This window comes from Microtus pennsylvanicus, chromosome 11 (genome assembly GCF_037038515.1).
Source record: "Microtus pennsylvanicus isolate mMicPen1 chromosome 11, mMicPen1.hap1, whole genome shotgun sequence".
Classification (NCBI taxonomy): Eukaryota; Metazoa; Chordata; class Mammalia; order Rodentia; family Cricetidae; genus Microtus; species Microtus pennsylvanicus.
The window spans coordinates 18347244-18363534 of record NC_134589.1 but is presented as its reverse complement, the minus strand read 5'-3'; the positions used below and the strand labels follow the sequence as shown (position 1 = coordinate 18363534).

At 53.3% G+C, this 16291-nt stretch overlaps 1 protein-coding gene and 1 long non-coding RNA gene across 8 annotated transcripts in view; one reads left to right on the top strand and one right to left on the bottom strand.

Moving 5' to 3' along the window:
• The first annotated feature begins 252 nt into the window (after nucleotides 1–252).
• Etv4 (ETS variant transcription factor 4) lies at nucleotides 253–15499 on the top strand. 7 transcript variants are annotated; one of them, XM_075990484.1, is made up of 13 exons: nucleotides 253–389; nucleotides 860–970; nucleotides 1153–1249; nucleotides 1475–1522; nucleotides 7791–7844; nucleotides 9414–9540; nucleotides 10852–10998; nucleotides 11215–11483; nucleotides 13334–13408; nucleotides 13567–13635; nucleotides 13823–13995; nucleotides 14243–14344; nucleotides 14697–15499. In XM_075990484.1, the coding sequence occupies exons 2-13, from the start codon at nucleotides 911–913 to the stop codon at nucleotides 14919–14921; spliced, it is 1446 nt and encodes a 481-aa protein (XP_075846599.1). In that variant the 5' UTR covers nucleotides 253–389; nucleotides 860–910; the 3' UTR covers nucleotides 14922–15499. The 7 variants fall into 7 exon arrangements, with proteins under 7 accessions (XP_075846599.1, XP_075846595.1, XP_075846598.1 ...); XM_075990480.1 differs by having other exon boundaries at nucleotides 10834–10998; XM_075990483.1 differs by lacking the exon at nucleotides 253–389 and adding an exon at nucleotides 637–698 and having other exon boundaries at nucleotides 1156–1249; nucleotides 10834–10998.
• Nucleotides 854–16291, bottom strand: part of LOC142859916 (uncharacterized) — a 155159-nt gene continuing 139721 nt past the window's right edge. The window contains exon 6 of the long non-coding RNA XR_012912276.1: nucleotides 854–863. This is a non-coding gene — a long non-coding RNA (uncharacterized LOC142859916). The remainder of the gene's footprint in view (nucleotides 864–16291) is intronic.

Here is a 16291-nt window from a genome sequence, read left to right as displayed (position 1 = left end):
CAAGAAGTGAATGAAGCCGAGAGACAGCCCCTACATTCTGATTGGCCTCCGTGGATGGGAAACTCCGCCCTCGAGCCAGGCAAAGCGAGTCTGCGGATTGGCGGGCGTGCCCGGCCCTGGGGTTTCATTCACAAAAGTCAATGAAACAAAGGGAAACGGGGGTTGGAGGGGGTGGGGGAGCGAGAACTGAGGCCGAGGCAAAGGAAATGCACCAATCAGCTGCTCCCCTGGGCTCACAACTGTCTGCTGCGCCCGGAAAACAAGCCGGGGCTCTGGGGACCCGGGGCTCAGGCCGCCTCGCTCCGGCCTAGCCCCTCCACCTTAGTTGTGTCATCCCCCGGGCATGCTGAGCATCCCCCGCGGCCCCTGCACAGACGCGCGAGCCTCAGGTGAAGCTGCGGAAGGGGAAGGAAGGGAGAGTGTCTGCGATTCCCCGCTTCATCTCCCACACACCACACTCTCTGTTCGGCGCCCGCTTCCGCACATTCCGGGGCGGGAGTGGGAGGCGTCGGGATTCGGGGCTGGAGGGGGTGCCTGAGTTATGGGCGTGCGAATGGTGTGCGCCTTGCGCGCGCGCGCACACACACACATACACACACGCACACTCACACGCGCGCACACACACGTCTTATGTAACCCAGCCTGGGCTGAGCAGGGCTGCAGAAAGCAGACACGCCGACCCCAGCTCGCGGGAGCAGGTGGGACCTCCTTTGGCGGGAGGGGAGTGGCGGTGACGGCGCTCGGCCGCGCAGGTCCCAGCGAGTCGGAGAAGTTTCACTGTCCGACCCGAAGCCTCGCGATCGCCCCCTCCCTCCGCAGCGCTCCGGGGACCGTGTACGAACTGCCTCCCCCCTCCCAGGTCTCTGCCTCCGCGCGGGGGCCCGGCCGTGTGGCCGGAGGGAGCGGCCGGATGGAGCGGAGGATGAAAGGCGGATACTTGGACCAGCGAGTGCCCTACACCTTCTGCAGCGTGAGCGCCGCGCCGGCCTCCACGCCCGCCCCCGCCCCGCACCCCGCCCCTACTGCCCCACAGTCCCCTCCCGGGGGGTCTCAGTGGGGTCCAGGGCGGCCTAGCCCCGAGCCGCCCCGGGACCCCACCCCCAAGTTAGACTCCTTAGGGTGATTCGGGGGCATTCTCCCCCCTCCTTCCAGCAGAAATCTCCCGGAAATGGGAGCTTGGGCGAAGCGCTGATGGTCCCGCAGGGGAAGCTCATGGACCCGGGCTCCCTACCGCCTTCCGACTCCGAAGGTAAAGAACCAAACTAACTGCGACCCCTCTCCTCAACCCACACACATCCCAAAGCCCTCTCCTGGACCTCCCCAACCCACGTTACTCTAAAAGTCAAACCACCTAGAGGACTTTGATCATTCTTCTCCGTCCCTTATCCCCAGTGGGGCGGCTGTAACCCGGGCTTGCCAGATCTCTCCCCATATCCTTTCCACCTCATCACCAATTCCAATATTCACCCGTCAGATCTCTTCCAGGATCTCAGTCACTTCCAAGAGACGTGGCTCGCTGAAGGTGAGTAGTTTTGTTGTCTCCCTAAAATCAGAAATGGGGCGTGGGGGGTCTTCTCTGTCTCAGGGGATCCTTCAGTTCCCCTCCCCCAGTCCCTAACCACTTCACTCTTCCCAGTGCCTAGTATGGACACTTATTTCGATATTTATTTTCTCACCCTGAGCCAGGCTTGTATAACTAGGCCTGGGGATGAATCAGACTATTGTGTGGGGTATTTGCTTATTTGAATGGAACTTGGCCCCAGGCCCGTTTTTATCCTGGTTGAAAATTTCATTTGCAAAGTTTGTTTGGCAGGAGGCTCCATGCCTAGGTGTAGTGTTGGGGTGTTGAGCTGTTGAAAGAGAGCAGAGAGGAACAGGCAAATTAAGGGGTAATTTGTTACCTATCTTCTGAAGTTGCTGGAACATTGGTTTTTACTGCCTTCCTTTTGCTTCTTCCTAACTCCAAGGACCAATTTACTGCCCAAGCCAAAATAACAACAAAAGTTTCAATAATTCTTTTCTTGGCACTTTGGCAAAGAAGACTCAGGGCTGCCTCCCCAAATAGCCTTGATTATAATTCCAGTGGCAACTGGCCCTCTCTCTATCCCTCCTGAATACCTCCACCCCCAGGCAAATGCTCCCCTTCCTGTATGTTGGTGGGTTGGTTGTGCGGTGGCCAGGCTCGGTCAGTGTCAGTGGCCCAGCCTGGGCAGGGTGGGGCAATATGTCCTAGCTGGGTCCTAGTTGGTGTGTTTTGGTGAGGTTATTTAACCCAAGGGTGTCTCTGACAGAGCTGCCAGGAGAAAGAGGCATGGTGACTTACAGTCCCGAGATTCAGGAAGGGTTAATATGTCCACCCATCTTAGCTAACACCTCCTTTATATCAATACTCTGAAAACCAAGAAACCAGAAGTGAGCTATTTCTTGAGGTCTTTTCTCTTCCTGTGGGCTTCCCCCTTCTCCACTATGGGTACCTTTCTTTCGGAATTTACAAACTCAGATCCACCTCTCCCAGGATTAGCTATAGGAACGCTTAGGTGAGAAGAATGTCTTGGCCACCACCTCAAACATTTATTATTATTATTATTATTATTAATTGCAGAATGACTGTTTAGCATGGAATTCATCCTCCAAAACTGTGGAATGGGAAGCTGGGTGGTTCTGAGGTATCAAGTGTATCTCCCTCACCTGAATACCCAGCCCCTAGTTACATGAAGAGCTTTGTTGGGTGGGCTTATCCCCACCCCATGTTCTGGAGGTGAAGAACTCAGGGTTTCCATGAGCTCTTAAAGACCTCCTTTCTTACCCCTGATTTCTGATTTTGGTCTGGCTCTCTGGGTTCCCTTCCCTGCCCATCAGCTGAGGGTTCCCACAGTGGTCAGTGCTCAGACTGTGAGTTAGCTCAGGTGGCATTTTGGCAGTACTTGGTCTGTTTGGATGACAAGGGATGGAAAATGCTCTCTTTACCCAACCTTGGAAGCTCCTCCCCTTGGTGGTGGGTCTAGTGACAGTCTATGTGTGTGTCTGTGTGTGCTAGTGTGACAGCAAGTGGGTGTGCACTTGCATGTGCGCACGCGTGCATGTGTGTGTTACATACCGCTGCCTTGGGAGTCCCTGTACATTTAATCCAGTGGGTGTGGAGGTGGGGGTGGGGAATGCAAGGTGGGGGGGGGCTGGGATCTCCTTGGTTCCCTCTCCTTCCTCCTGAGGGAGCAGCTCAGGTTCCCAGCTGGCAATGGATGGCCAGGCCTGAGGGGGGGATGCTGAGGCCACTTGCTCCTCACTCTCTCTGCGGAGACAGATGCAGCTGCCGGGGTCCTGTCCCCCTGCACCGTCCCAACATCACCCCCATCTCCTCTCCTGCCTCTTCCCACCAGGTCAGTGCCCCCCATAGTCCACAGGGGTGATAGGGAGGGATGTCTTTGGAAACTTGCCAATGGTGGGGGACATCAGGAGGAATGGGGCCCAGAACCTAACCTCCCCTCTCTCAGCTTGGTTTCTTCCTAAAGCCTCAATTTGGAGAATTCTTATAGTGTGGGTGGGGCGGTGAAGATTTGGGGGTGGTGATGACCAGGCTGGACCCAAGCAGGGATAGAGAGAAAAGTGAACATGGCTTCCGGAATCTCGGCTGCTGGCTGGGCTTTTGGGGTGAGTGTGATGAGACTCTCCTGAGGCAGCATATCCACCTTTGGGGTCAGGATTTTTCTGGGTAGAAGTATTAAGGGAGCCGAGGAGGGTCATCTGGTTTCTGGGTGCCTGTGATTTGTTGCGATGCCGGGAAAAGGATCAGGCTGCCACGGAGAAACCCAGGCTTAGGCAGACTGCGCCAAGATGTGGTTGGTTATGTAAAAGATTTGTGGATCTGATGGAGGGTCCCTTTGTGGGACTGTCAGGAGCCTTCAAGAACCATTAGGGACAATGACTCTGTGGTCTCTTTGGTCGTTAGAAACACTGACTAAGCTATGTATGCCCTTTGTATGAAGTTGGGGGGGGCAGTCTGTGAATTCCCAGAAGACTTATGGATAGATTTGGGGGTCCTTGACATTGCTATTATGCATGTAAAATTGCTGGGGTTGCATCATATATGGTGATAATCTGGATTTTTCTAGGATGAGGATGGTTTATAGCTTTTATCAGAATTTTAAGGGATGGATCTGGGCTCATCCTTCTATAAGAATTACTGCAACCAGACACTCCTCCAAGGGTGATCCTCCCCTGGCCCTTTGGCCTCCTTAAATATAGAGACCAAAGAGAGACCCCATGTGTGGAAGCAAAGCATGGAGGACGCTTTCACCCACATATTTTCTCAGAGTGAAGTGCAAGGAATTGGGGTGAAAGTATATGCATGCACGCTGGTGTCTGGGGTGGGAAGTCTGCTGGGGGGGTTAGTCCAGCTCTCTCCCTAGTCTTTCCTAGTTCAGTGCCTCCTCCATTTTTCTATTTCCTCCCCTTCCAGGCTCCTAGAGTGGCATGTCCCCTCCACAGACAGAAAACTGGTTCCTTCCAAGATAGAGGCTCCCAGAGTGGGGGCAGAGTGCGGGTAAAACTCACACACACACACACACACACACACACACACACACACCACACACACACACACACGGCCAAGAGTGACACAGAAGCTCTGGAGAAGCTACCATTCACTCTTATGAGGGATTGTCCCCACGCCCAGAGGATGGCATCCCTTTGTGGGATACGCGGGAGCTAGCTAGCTTGTGATAGGCTTCCCTGCATAGCTGGTGGAGGTTCCCATTTCTCCTGGAGCCCATCCTTGGGTCCCCCTGGCTCCTGTTGGGGGGAACAGCCCCTGAATATATTATCTCTCCCCACCTAGTGGTCCCCTTCCTAGTGCCATGGGAGCTAGGGGCAGACTCCGGCACACTAGCTCGGCAGCCAAAACATAGCCGAGTCAACAAATAGAATGGTGCATGTTCAGGACCAAACATGGTAATTAAAATTTCTTCTGCTCTCCAGGAACGCAAGGCTCTGTTTCCGTTCCTATTTCTATCCCAGTTGATAGTCTCTGGGTGACTGAGGGCCCTGTTGTACCCCTTTGGATGAGGGCCAATATTGGGAGAGCTGAGCAGGAAGTGGGGCTCACTCCCCATTCTGGGAAGAGGATAGCATCACCTCGTTGAGGGTGTAGTCTGTGTGCGGAAGAGAGGTCTCTTCTGGGGTTCTGGATAGACTGTCAAGCCTGAGGCAGGAGGAAAGGTCAGATAAATGACCCGCAGGGTTCTGTAGCCCAGCTGCGTCAGCAGGAGATGGCCCCAGCCCATTACCTCACTGGAAACCGGTAGTTAATGAGGCCCCAAGAGGGACTCCAGGGTACGTCAGCAACCCCCTGCCAAGTTCTGCACCCTTTCCTTGCCCTCGGGACCCTCCTTGCCTAAGTGTGTGTGAGGGGGAAACATATTGCTCAGCCTGCTTGCTCCAGGGTGTCTGTCATCCTTGAATGGGCCAGAAAACAGAGCAGGGATGAAGGTGTCCTTTCCTTTGACTAGTGCTTTCCAAATGAGCCAGTCACCAGGGACATTTATTGCAAATGTGGACGCCTGGTCCACCTCTGTCTTACAGAATGACTTCCCGGGTTTGAGGACTGGGAACCAGGAGCCAATGCGGATAACAAAGCTGGGTAATTCTTCAGTCAGGCTGACTGGCAGACAGTTTCTGTGGAATTGTAGTTGGGCTTCCAAAAAGTTGGGGATTTGCCGAGGGATTTAGCATCCCATTGATGTATTTGGTCACTTTAGAATTATAGTACGCTGATCTAAGTAAGTTCTTAATTACTGGAGACTTCTGGTTCTTAAACTCCTTCACCCGAGTCTCTAACAAAATAATCATCTAAACCAGACATGGTGCTGCAAAGGCCTGTAGTCACAACCCCTAGAAGCTGAGGCAGGAGGATGGTGAATTTAAATTTAAGGCCAGCCTGAGGTACCTAGTAAGACCTTGTCTCAAAAAGGGGGTGGGGGTAGAGGTTCAAAAGGGCCTTGATTCAACCCCCACCATTGCAATAAGTAAATAAATAAAAATCAACCTATAGCTCTAACCACTTGGAACGTCTGACAGTTGAAGCAAGCATTTGACCACAGCTTGAGCATCCTTGTAAGATGAGCTGTTCCGGTGGTGTGCCAAAGCTGGTGGTAGCTGGTATGTGGGCAGGAGTAGCTGCAGGGTAAGGGGAGATCTGCCTCGCTTAAGCGCTGCCTACTTTCCGAGTCTGTGCTGCTAGCTCCTCCCAGCCTGAGGCTGCTTATTCATAAATAACCATCATTCAGTATCTGATCTGAGTAGGACCTTGTTCTGGGCGCTACATCATAGACATCTGAAGACGGCAAAGCCCTTAACTTCCTGGTGAAGAGATGAACATTAATATGTGAACATGCATTAATAAGATGGTGGGGGGGGCAGGTGCCAGCTGAGACGGAAAGCCAAAAGGGACAGTTTTGCTTTGGATGGTCAGAGAAGGTCTCTAATAAGCCTGGCTGGGGCTCATCTATAACCCCAGCATTCTAGCCAGGGTCAGGAAGATGCTGAGCTTTAGGTCAGCCTGGGATATGTAGTGAAATCCAGAACAGAGTAGAGGATCAGTGGAGAAAGGACCCAGCTCAGCAGGACTGAGGGCCAAAGGAGACCCAGGTGCTAGGGCATACCAACAGCAAGGAGAGGCAGGCCAGAGAGACAGAGGAGGCCAAGGGCAAGAGTTCAGATTTCACATTTTAAGCAAGAGAGCAAAGGGATTTGGTTTCTATTGTACAAAGATCACCCTGCCGGCTGTGCGGGCTGCAGGGCCTGAAGTTGGTGAGCAGGGGGACACACAGGGTCCTGCGGCCAAGATCTGCACCTGTGTGCTCACACGGGATTGGGTGTAGGGTGTTCCCTACCCCTCGACTTACATGCCTCACCGGCCACTCTGAAGTCTCAGTCTTTTATCTTGCAATTTCGACATTGTCCAGTGTGAGAGCAGTCTCCAGGGAGTGACAGTCCAGTCTCCTTGGTCACGAGTTTCATTGTCCTGCTTCAGACCCACCATTATCCTAGACAATCAGGAAGTTCTTCTTTGTGTCCGTTCTTTCTGCTGTAATTCTTCCCCACCCCCCTTTGATAGAGGGGCAAAAATAAACAAAAGCCATGGAGTTCATCGAGGTACCCTTTGGGACAGAGATGCTCGCCGCTGGAGAATGCTCCCCAGACCTCCTCTCCCTTGGCGACACATCAATGAAGAGACGGTGTCTCCAACTTCCTCCTGTCCTATTTTTACTCCCTTTCCCATCTCTGCAGCTGCTCTCTCTCCTCCATTCCCTTTCCTAGGCTCTAGAACTCTTGTGTGTCTCCAAAGCACCTGGGAAATTATTTGAAGCGCAGACTCCAGGGCCTCTTCCAAATTCAGAATTTCCTCCTCTGATTCCAGGTCCACAGGATCCCACAGTTTGTGACTCCTGCCCACCCCTGAGGGCAGTCTGCTGGGAGCCCTGACAAAGCCTTGTAAACTTTGAAGGACAGGTCCATTTGCACTTCAGAAAAATGGAGGAAACCAGGGACAAAACACCTAGGCATCCTCTAGTCCCTTTGGTTTCCTCCCCGCCCCCTGTAACTCTCCCGTGGTGGTTCATGCTACTGGAGCTGGGGGGCGGGGGATAACAGGTTTTGGGGCAGTCACCCTAGTTTAAGGAAAGTGTGGCTGCTTCAGGGCTGGAGTGCATCTTCAGGGTGGCAGCAAGGGTGTCTTCCTTGGGCTCCACTTTGTAGGGTCACAGCCTAGATTCACCTCTGGCTTCTCTCTGCAGCTCAGGTGCCAGACGACGATGAGCAGTTTGTTCCTGATTTCCACTCAGAAACCTGTGAGTAGTGAGCGCTGGGTACAGGGGTGGGGGATGGGGACCAGCGAAGGACAGGAAGTGAGTCATGGGGACCAACCAAGAGTCACCCAGAGGAGAGCAATTTGCTCTCACCTAGAGACAGGGTGAAGACCGGGGCTCCCCATCCTGGCATATGGACTCCAAGTCCAATGCAGTGACTGGGCGGTGAAGTCCTTGGTTCCCCCCTGGAGTTGCAGCCTTGTGACTAGGAGCAGATGCTTTCTCTTTCCAGCCAAAGCAAAGGACTTGAGACAGCTCAGCAGAACCCAGCTCTGTTGTTCTGTTAATCTCTTTAGCCCTGGTGATGGTGCCCCAAGAAAGATTTGTCAATGTCTCTGGAGAGTTTGGGGTTGGGTTAAAAATGGGGTGGTCAGTGGCACTGCAAAAATAATCTACAGTGCTCTTGACAGCCCCCCAAATCTGACCCTAGTGTCACCGTGTCATTGCTGAGAAATGATGCTTGGCCAGGTACGGTGGCCCACCCCTGTAATCTGGAGGATAGTGAGTCCGAGACCAGTCTGGATACGTAGTGAGGCCTTACCTCAAATGAAAAAGAAAGCTTGGTGTGGTGCTTTTAATCCCAGCACCTGGGAGGCAGAGGCAGGTGGATCTCTGTGAGTTCGAGGCCAGCTTAGTCTACAGAGCGAATTGGAGGACGGTCAGGGGTACATAGAGAAACCCTGTCTTGAGAAAAAAGAAAAAAACAAAACCAAAAAGGAGAAAAGTATGAGAAAGGATGTTGGGATATCAGGTACTGCTCTCGGATGCTGTCACCCATGAAATACAGCAGGCACAAGAATGGTAAACAGCAGCCATCAGAACTGCAGCTTCCAGGGCATCTGATGCGACCACAGGAAGCCAGGACATCACTCCCACCAGGGCTCAGCCACAGTGGTGGCTGGACTTTGAGGACCCAGCAGGGGCCCAGAACAGGCCAACACTCCTGCTTCTCACAGATAATTGGGAGCATGTGTATATTACTCAGCTGACAGGCAAGCGGGCTAACAGCCAAACTCCCTCAAAAAGCCAAAGAATCTTTCTAGCCCCAAACAAGAAAACACGTCTCTCACTTGGAATTTTCCAGGGCACTCATGAAAGCCTAAGGTCCTGGGTCTGATATGCTCACTCTTTGTTGTTTGTTTGTTTGTTTGTTTTTGTTTTGTTTTTCAAGACAGGGTTTCTCTGTAGCTTTGGAGCCTGTCCTGGAACTCACTCAGTAGACCACGCTGGCCTCAAACTCACAAAGATCCGCCTGTCTCTGCCTTCCAAGTGCTGGGATTAAAGACCTGCACCACCACCGCCCGGTTTAATATGCTCACTTTTATGAAGGTGTTTCCTTGGCTGGGAGTGTGAGTGTTGAGCTCTTAGATGGTTCTCCTGGTTAATACCAGACATCAGCCAGGATGTTCCGAAAGCGTCCAACTTCAGTGTTCAGGGAATGAGAGCAGGAAGGGAGGACACCGGACCTAGCCAGTCCTCAGAAAGCCAGGGTGTCAGAAAGCCTCGATGTGACACTCTGACTTTGCTCTGTCCTACTGTCCTGCCCCACAGTAGCCTTCCACAGCCCCACCACCAGGATCAAGAAGGAGCCCCAGAGTCCCCGCACAGAACCGGCCCTGTCCTGCAGCAGGAAGCCGTCACTCCCCTACCACCAAGGAGAGCAGTGCCTTTATTCCAGGTGAGCGCTGGCCCAGGAGGGGGTGGTGAAGTCTGGGGCAAGGTGTCAGGAGGTCATGGCTTCAGTTGAGGACTGGGGGTGGGGGAGCAGTGGCAGCCCTGAGTGAGGCAGCAGTAGAGAGAGATGGTTGGACAACAGAGGGGTTTCCTACTCTGTAGGTAGCCCTAGCAAGGATTCCTGAGTATTAGCAGGAGGAACCGCACAGTGGACAGATGGCCCCAGGTATGCTGAGGCCTGAGCACAGTGAATCTCTACCTGGAGGCCATGTCCTACCCAAACCAGTAGCTCTTGGCTTTAGAGATTGTTGTCAAGCCAAGAGGCTCAGTTTGAGGATTTTAAAAAAAAATGAATGATGTCATGTACTTGAGACAGGGGGATTGTGGGTTTGAGCTCAGCCTTAGCTCCATAGAGAAGGCCAGGTCAAGCTGAGCTACAAAGCAAGATGAAAAAAGAATTTGCATGGGGACAGGGAGGGTCGTTAAGTTGGTAGAATGCTCACCTAGTGTGCACAAAGTCCTGATTTGAATGTCAGCACCACGTAAACCTGGCGGCTGACGATGTGCATGCAATCTCAGCAGTTGTCGTGGAGAAACTGGAGAGTCAAGTTGGAGGTCATTGTTGGCTACACACGGAGAGTTTGACACCACCCTGGGTGGGCTACGTGAGACCCTATCTTAAACAAACCAAACTAAACCCAAAACCTTTCCTAGCACTAGGGTGGCAGAGGTTGGCCTGGTCTACAGAGCGAATTCTAGGAAGTCAGACAAGAGAAACCCTGCCTCCAAATAAATAAATAAACAAACAAACAAATAAGCAAGCAAATAAAATCGCTGGGCGGTGGTGGTGCGTGCCTTTAATCCCAGCACTCAAGGCAGGTAGACCTCTGAGTTTCAGGCCAGCCTTGTCTACAAAGTGAGTTCCAGGACAGCCAAGATTAGAGAAACCCTGTCTTGAAAAGCAGAACAAAATTAAAACTAACTAAATATATAAATAAGCCGGGCGGCGGTGGCGCACGCCTTTAATCCCAGCACTTGGGAGGCAGAGGCAGGCCGATCTCTGTGGGTTCGAGGCCAGCCTGGTCTACAAGAGCTAGTTCCAGGACAGGAACCAAAAAGGTATGGAGAAACTCTGTCTCGAAAATCCAAAAAATAAATAATAAATAAATATATAAATAAAATTTCACCCAGCCCCTCTACTGCTACTGTTGTAGTAATCACTTCCTGGGGGATGAAGGGTAAAAGATGGTTGCCTAGTTTCTCTGTCCCTTCATCCCCATCTCCTCCTCAACTCCAGTGCCTATGACTCCCCCAGACAAATCGCCATCAAATCCCCCGCCCCCGGTGCCCCTGGACAGTCGCCCCTGCAGCCCTTTCCCAGGGCAGAACAGCCGCAGAGCCTCCTGAGATCCTCCAACACTTCGCAGTCCCACCCTGGCCACGGGTACCTTGGAGAGCACAGGTAAGGAGGAAATCCACAGTACCAAGGGACCCAAGGCTCGCCAGGCAGTCTGGGCTCAATTCCCTAGTTCTCTGTGGAGACCTGACTGACTGGGAGAAGAGGAGAACCAGGGAACCACTGCCTCATTATCCCTTTAGAGCCATGTCAGCAAGTGACAGGCTCAAGGGGACCTAATGGAAGATTCTCTTTTCTTCCTTCTCTGTCCGTTACGTCCAGCTCCGTCTTCCAGCAGCCCCTGGACATGTGCCACTCCTTCACATCTCCTCAGGGAGGGGGCCGGGAACCTCTCCCAGCCCCCTACCAGCACCAGCTGTCGGAGCCCTGCCCGCCCTACCCCCAGCAGAGCTTCAAGCAGGAATACCATGACCCGCTGTATGAACAGGGTGGCCAGCCGGCTGCAAGCCAGGGTGGGGTCACTGGGCACAGGTACCCAGGGGCGGGGGTGGTGATCAAACAGGAGCGCACAGACTTCGCCTATGATTCAGGTAAGAGATTCTTGGGGGGACTAGAAGCATCTCTGGGATCACCAGGTGGGGTGGGCAGGTACTACTTACTGTGAGCAGTTAAAGCAAAGGTCCCTAGAAGGTTTGTGCCTTCTCATAGTCCATAATCCAACCCATGCACATATTCATATTTTTTACATATTCTAAAGAATGATCCCTTTCTAGCCAGCCAACAGTCAGATAAAATGATAGGATATATAGACCTTTGCCCTATAGCTTTTGACAATAAGAAAAGTTGGGCATTTACTTCTGTTTGTGGATTGGGGGGTTTAACTAACCCACTAAGACCAGAGTGCTGTGCCTGAAACATGACTATGCAGTTGGAGGATACAAAACAGATCATTAGTCCTTGTCTCCACAGTGGTTTAAAAGTATGAAGGGAGGTGTACATGTGCATTCATGCAAACCAAGCCCTTGGGAAGTGAAGGCAGGAAGATCACCAACATCAAGGCTAGCCTGGACTAGTGTCTATTTAAAAAAAAAAAGCTGTGGTTGTTCATTCCTATTAATGCCAGCATTCAGGAGGCGAGGGCAGGTGGATGGCTATGAGTTTCAGACTAGCCTGAGCTACATAATGAATTTCAGGCCAGTCTGGGCAACAGAGTGAGACCTTGTCTCAAAATAAATAGATGGGAAAGGAAGGGAAAGGAGGGGAGAGAAGGAGGGTGACAGAGAGAGGGAGCAGGGAGAGAGAGAGGGAGAGAGGACAGTTGCTGCAGAGCTGTCTGAGAATTGTAGAATTTTTCTTTTCCTGGTGCCCAGAGTATTTCTGGGTCAGGGGCTGAACCACAAACCCCTAGCCGCTCCAGGAAGAACGCGATAGTTGCTTCCCTTCCTCAACCCCTGGCTGTAAACCCCGAGCCTGGTGAAGTGGCTGGAAGTGGGACTGGTCTGAGTTGCTGACCTTCAAAGGCTGGAGACCGGAGGGGGGGGGGGGGATCGTGTTACTCGCCCTTGAACTCCTGCCCCTCCTCCCTCCACTTTCCTGAATGGAGTCAGGAATTCCATTCACAAAATGGAGGCATGAATGAACCCTCCCTCCAGCCTCCTCCCCCGGAGGTGTCGGGTGTCAGCGGCTCTTTCATAGGTGGGAGTGGAGGGGGCGGGAAAGGGTTGGAACTTGAAGCGTGGCTTCACACAGTCGCCTTCCCTAAGTGGACCTGGGAGGTTTCAGTTCTGTGTCGTGGCACACAGTAGAATGCGCTTAGACCCGAACAAACAAAGCAAAACAAAACTGCCCAATGCCCACTGCCTCTTCCTGAGATGTATGCATCTCCCGCCTCCACCCCTGCCCCACCCCTCCGCCCCGCGATCCTCTCATTTGTTCACACGCCCGCTGGCACACACACACACACACACACACACACACACACACACACACACACACACACACACACGGGGGGGGGGGGAGAGGGAGAGAGGGAGAGAGAAGGGAGGTACTGGCCTTGGAACCTGACCTGCTGGCCGGACGTGTGCCCATTCCGAGGAAGTCTTAGGCGAACACTTCCCAACCCCCGGAGGTGTATCTCTCACCCCCTCCTTCCCCTGAACTCACAGGAAACAGCTGCTCCCTGGAATCTTGGGCCCGGTGGAACAGGCTGCCAAGCCCCAGCTGCTGCCCCCATGCCCTCGGGCCCCAGCCCTCAAACTGAGGGCCTCCGGCTTCCAGCTCCCCCTGGGTGTACTTGCCCTGGGATTTGGTGGTGGGAAAAGGACAGTCGCTGGACCGCAGGCTTGCGGTGGCGTGAACTTCTTGAATGTGTGCAGGGCTTCATCCTCCCTGCTCCTCGGCTTCCTCAGCCACTTAACCGCATCGCCCTTTCCTCCCCCAGATGTCCCTGGGTGCACATCAATGTACCTCCACCCGGAGGGCTTCTCTGGGCCCTCTCCAGGAGATGGAGTGATGGGTAAGGCAGCTCTTCCTTTCCTGGCTAAGGCCTCCTAGTGGGGGGAGGGATCCTTGCTGTCGGGGAGACTAACCCCAGCTGGGAGTCTCTTCGGATTCTATGGGGTCTCCAGTCAGTGAACCCTCAGATCTGAGCCAATCTCCAACTTCCTCCACAAGGTTATGGCTATGAGAAATCTCTTCGACCATTCCCAGATGATGTCTGCATTGTCCCTGAGAAATTTGAAGGTCAGAGAAGTAACTGCATGGCGGGGCTGGGGTCTTCTCCACCCCTATCACACTGGGTCTCCTAAGAATCACATCTCATTGTTGGGAGTGGTTGGGACACTCAGGAAAGAGTTTGGGGACGCCCCATGGGGAAGGAAAGGGGGTTGGTTAGGAGGCTTGTACCTCACACCTACGTCTACTTTCCTAGGAGACATCAAGCAGGAAGGGGTTGGAGCTTTCCGAGAGGGGCCACCCTACCAGCGCCGGGGTGCCTTGCAACTGTGGCAGTTTCTGGTGGCCCTGCTGGATGACCCAACGAATGCTCATTTCATTGCTTGGACAGGCCGGGGGATGGAGTTTAAACTAATTGAACCTGAAGAGGTGGGTCTTGGGTGTTCCCACCCCTCCTGTGCAGCATCTTGGGAGCCTTTGAGAGGAGGAACGGCGAGTGCCGCCGTCATGCTTCATCTGCCTGACCTGGTTCTTGCCAAGCCTGAGTCAGTTGTATGGTAACAAGTCTAGATCATCTCTGCACAAGCATCTCAAATGCCCTTTCCGCTCCCACCCCACCCCCCATTTTCCCTCAGAGATGGCATCCCCACCCAAATACTTTGTCTCTTGTCCCCAGGTTGCCAGGCTCTGGGGCATCCAGAAGAACCGGCCAGCCATGAATTACGACAAGCTGAGCCGCTCACTGCGATACTATTATGAGAAAGGCATCATGCAGAAGGTCGGGTTAAGGTCTTAGCGTGGTCGTGAGGAGGGGTGAGGGAGGGTCATGGGGAGAGAGGGGGGGAGTGGGAGAAAGAGGGAGAGAAAACAAACATGTTTCTCAGCACATTGGCAGGAACAGAAAATGTAAATCCCAAGGTTCCCCTGTAAAGTCCCAAGCAATACTGAGCGGTCCCTAAGCATGCCGAGATAGAGATGTGTGAACAATACCAGAAGGGAGTGGGCTCCAAGGACCAGTGAGGGAAGCCATGGGGTCCTGATGTTTGGGGACCCATGAGAAGGGCAGGATCCTCCAAATCCCCTACCGAGCCAGGGTATGTATGTCTGGCCTGACAGACCTTTCTCCACAGGTGGCTGGCGAGCGCTATGTGTACAAGTTTGTGTGTGAGCCCGAGGCCCTGTTCTCTCTGGCCTTCCCAGATAATCAGCGTCCAGCTCTGAAGGCCGAGTTTGACCGGCCAGTCAGTGAGGAGGACACAGTCCCTTTGTCCCACTTGGATGAGAGCCCTGCCTACCTCCCAGAACTGGCTGGTCCTGCCCAGCACTACAGCCACAAAGGTGGATATTCTTACTAGGCACCAGTGGCTTCCCCTTACCAGGAGTGGGGCTGCCCAGTGTACATATCAACAGATTTGGTGTTGGGGAAGCCCTCATGCTGACACCCACAGAAGTCTCTGGGGTCACAACTCCAGAGTCTGCAGGAAGGACAGTGGAGGCAGGACAAGTCTAAAGGCAGCAACTCCGGAAGTTCACTGTGGTTCGCCTCTGCCTAGGTCTTACTCGGAGGCGGTTCCCCACCCTGACCACAGAGAACCCCCATTTGTGCTGTTCTGGGGACAGACAAGGGGCTTCCTAACTTTATTATGGCAGCAGGGCCAAGGGGGTTCCCTGAACACCCCACTTTTCCCGCTGTGGGAGATGGAAACCTGGGCTCTGGGCTCTGCCCTGAGCTGGGATCCTGTGTTCTTGGTGCTGTGCCCTGGGAGGCAGGAGCAAATGGGAGGCAGCTGGGGTGGTGGGTGGAGGCAGGGATGAAAGAGGTTCTCCTCCAAGGGGCCCTCTGACTCTCTGCCCTAGGTCTACCCATGCCTAGTTAGTTCCACTTTCACCTCATCTGCCAGACCTTAATAAACGTCTCCGCTTCTCCCATTAACTGTCTGTCTGCGCTTTGCATCTGTGAGGCAAGGACCTAAGGTGACAGCAGCTTCTGGGGAGGCTCTTTAGGGGGTGGCAATGGCAAGCATTCTCCTAAGACCAGTTCTGGGGTGGCAGAAACCTAACAGAGGGCATGACTGAGGAGCTGTAACAGGCAGGGAGGGACAGAATCTGTATCCAGAGCCAGCTTTCCAGAACTTGGCTTAGTTAAAAAAAACTCGTTCAATGGAAAGACAACTGCTACCCACAAACACAAGGCACCACCTTTTCCTAGAAACACTGAAAGTCAGTGTACTGACTGACTCAATTCAGAGCAAGAGACAGAAAAGCAGTTCGGGAGGTGGGGGGTGACTCAGTGGGTAGGGTGCTTCCTGCCAAGCCTAGTAGTACCTGAGGTCTATCTCCAGCACCCACATGGTGGAGCGAGAGAATGAACTCCCCACGGTTGTCCTCTCACCTTCACACGCCTGCACGGGGTGGCCAAGAAGATTCCAGTTCTGTGCACAAGACCCCCATCTCCTGAGCTCTCAATCTTAGGAAATACTGGCTTGAGAATGAACAAGAGGCAGGAGCCTGGAGAGATGGCTTAGCTGTTGAAAGCCCTGAGGGTTCTTCCAGAGGACCTGGGTTTCATTCTCAGTACCCACATGACTGCTCACAACCATTTGTAACTCCAATCCCAGGGCATCTGATAGCCCTTTCTGGTTTCTGCAGGGACCGGGGACAGCATACAAGTGGCACGCAGACATGTCTGATGCAGGCAAGATACCCATACACATAAAATAAGCAA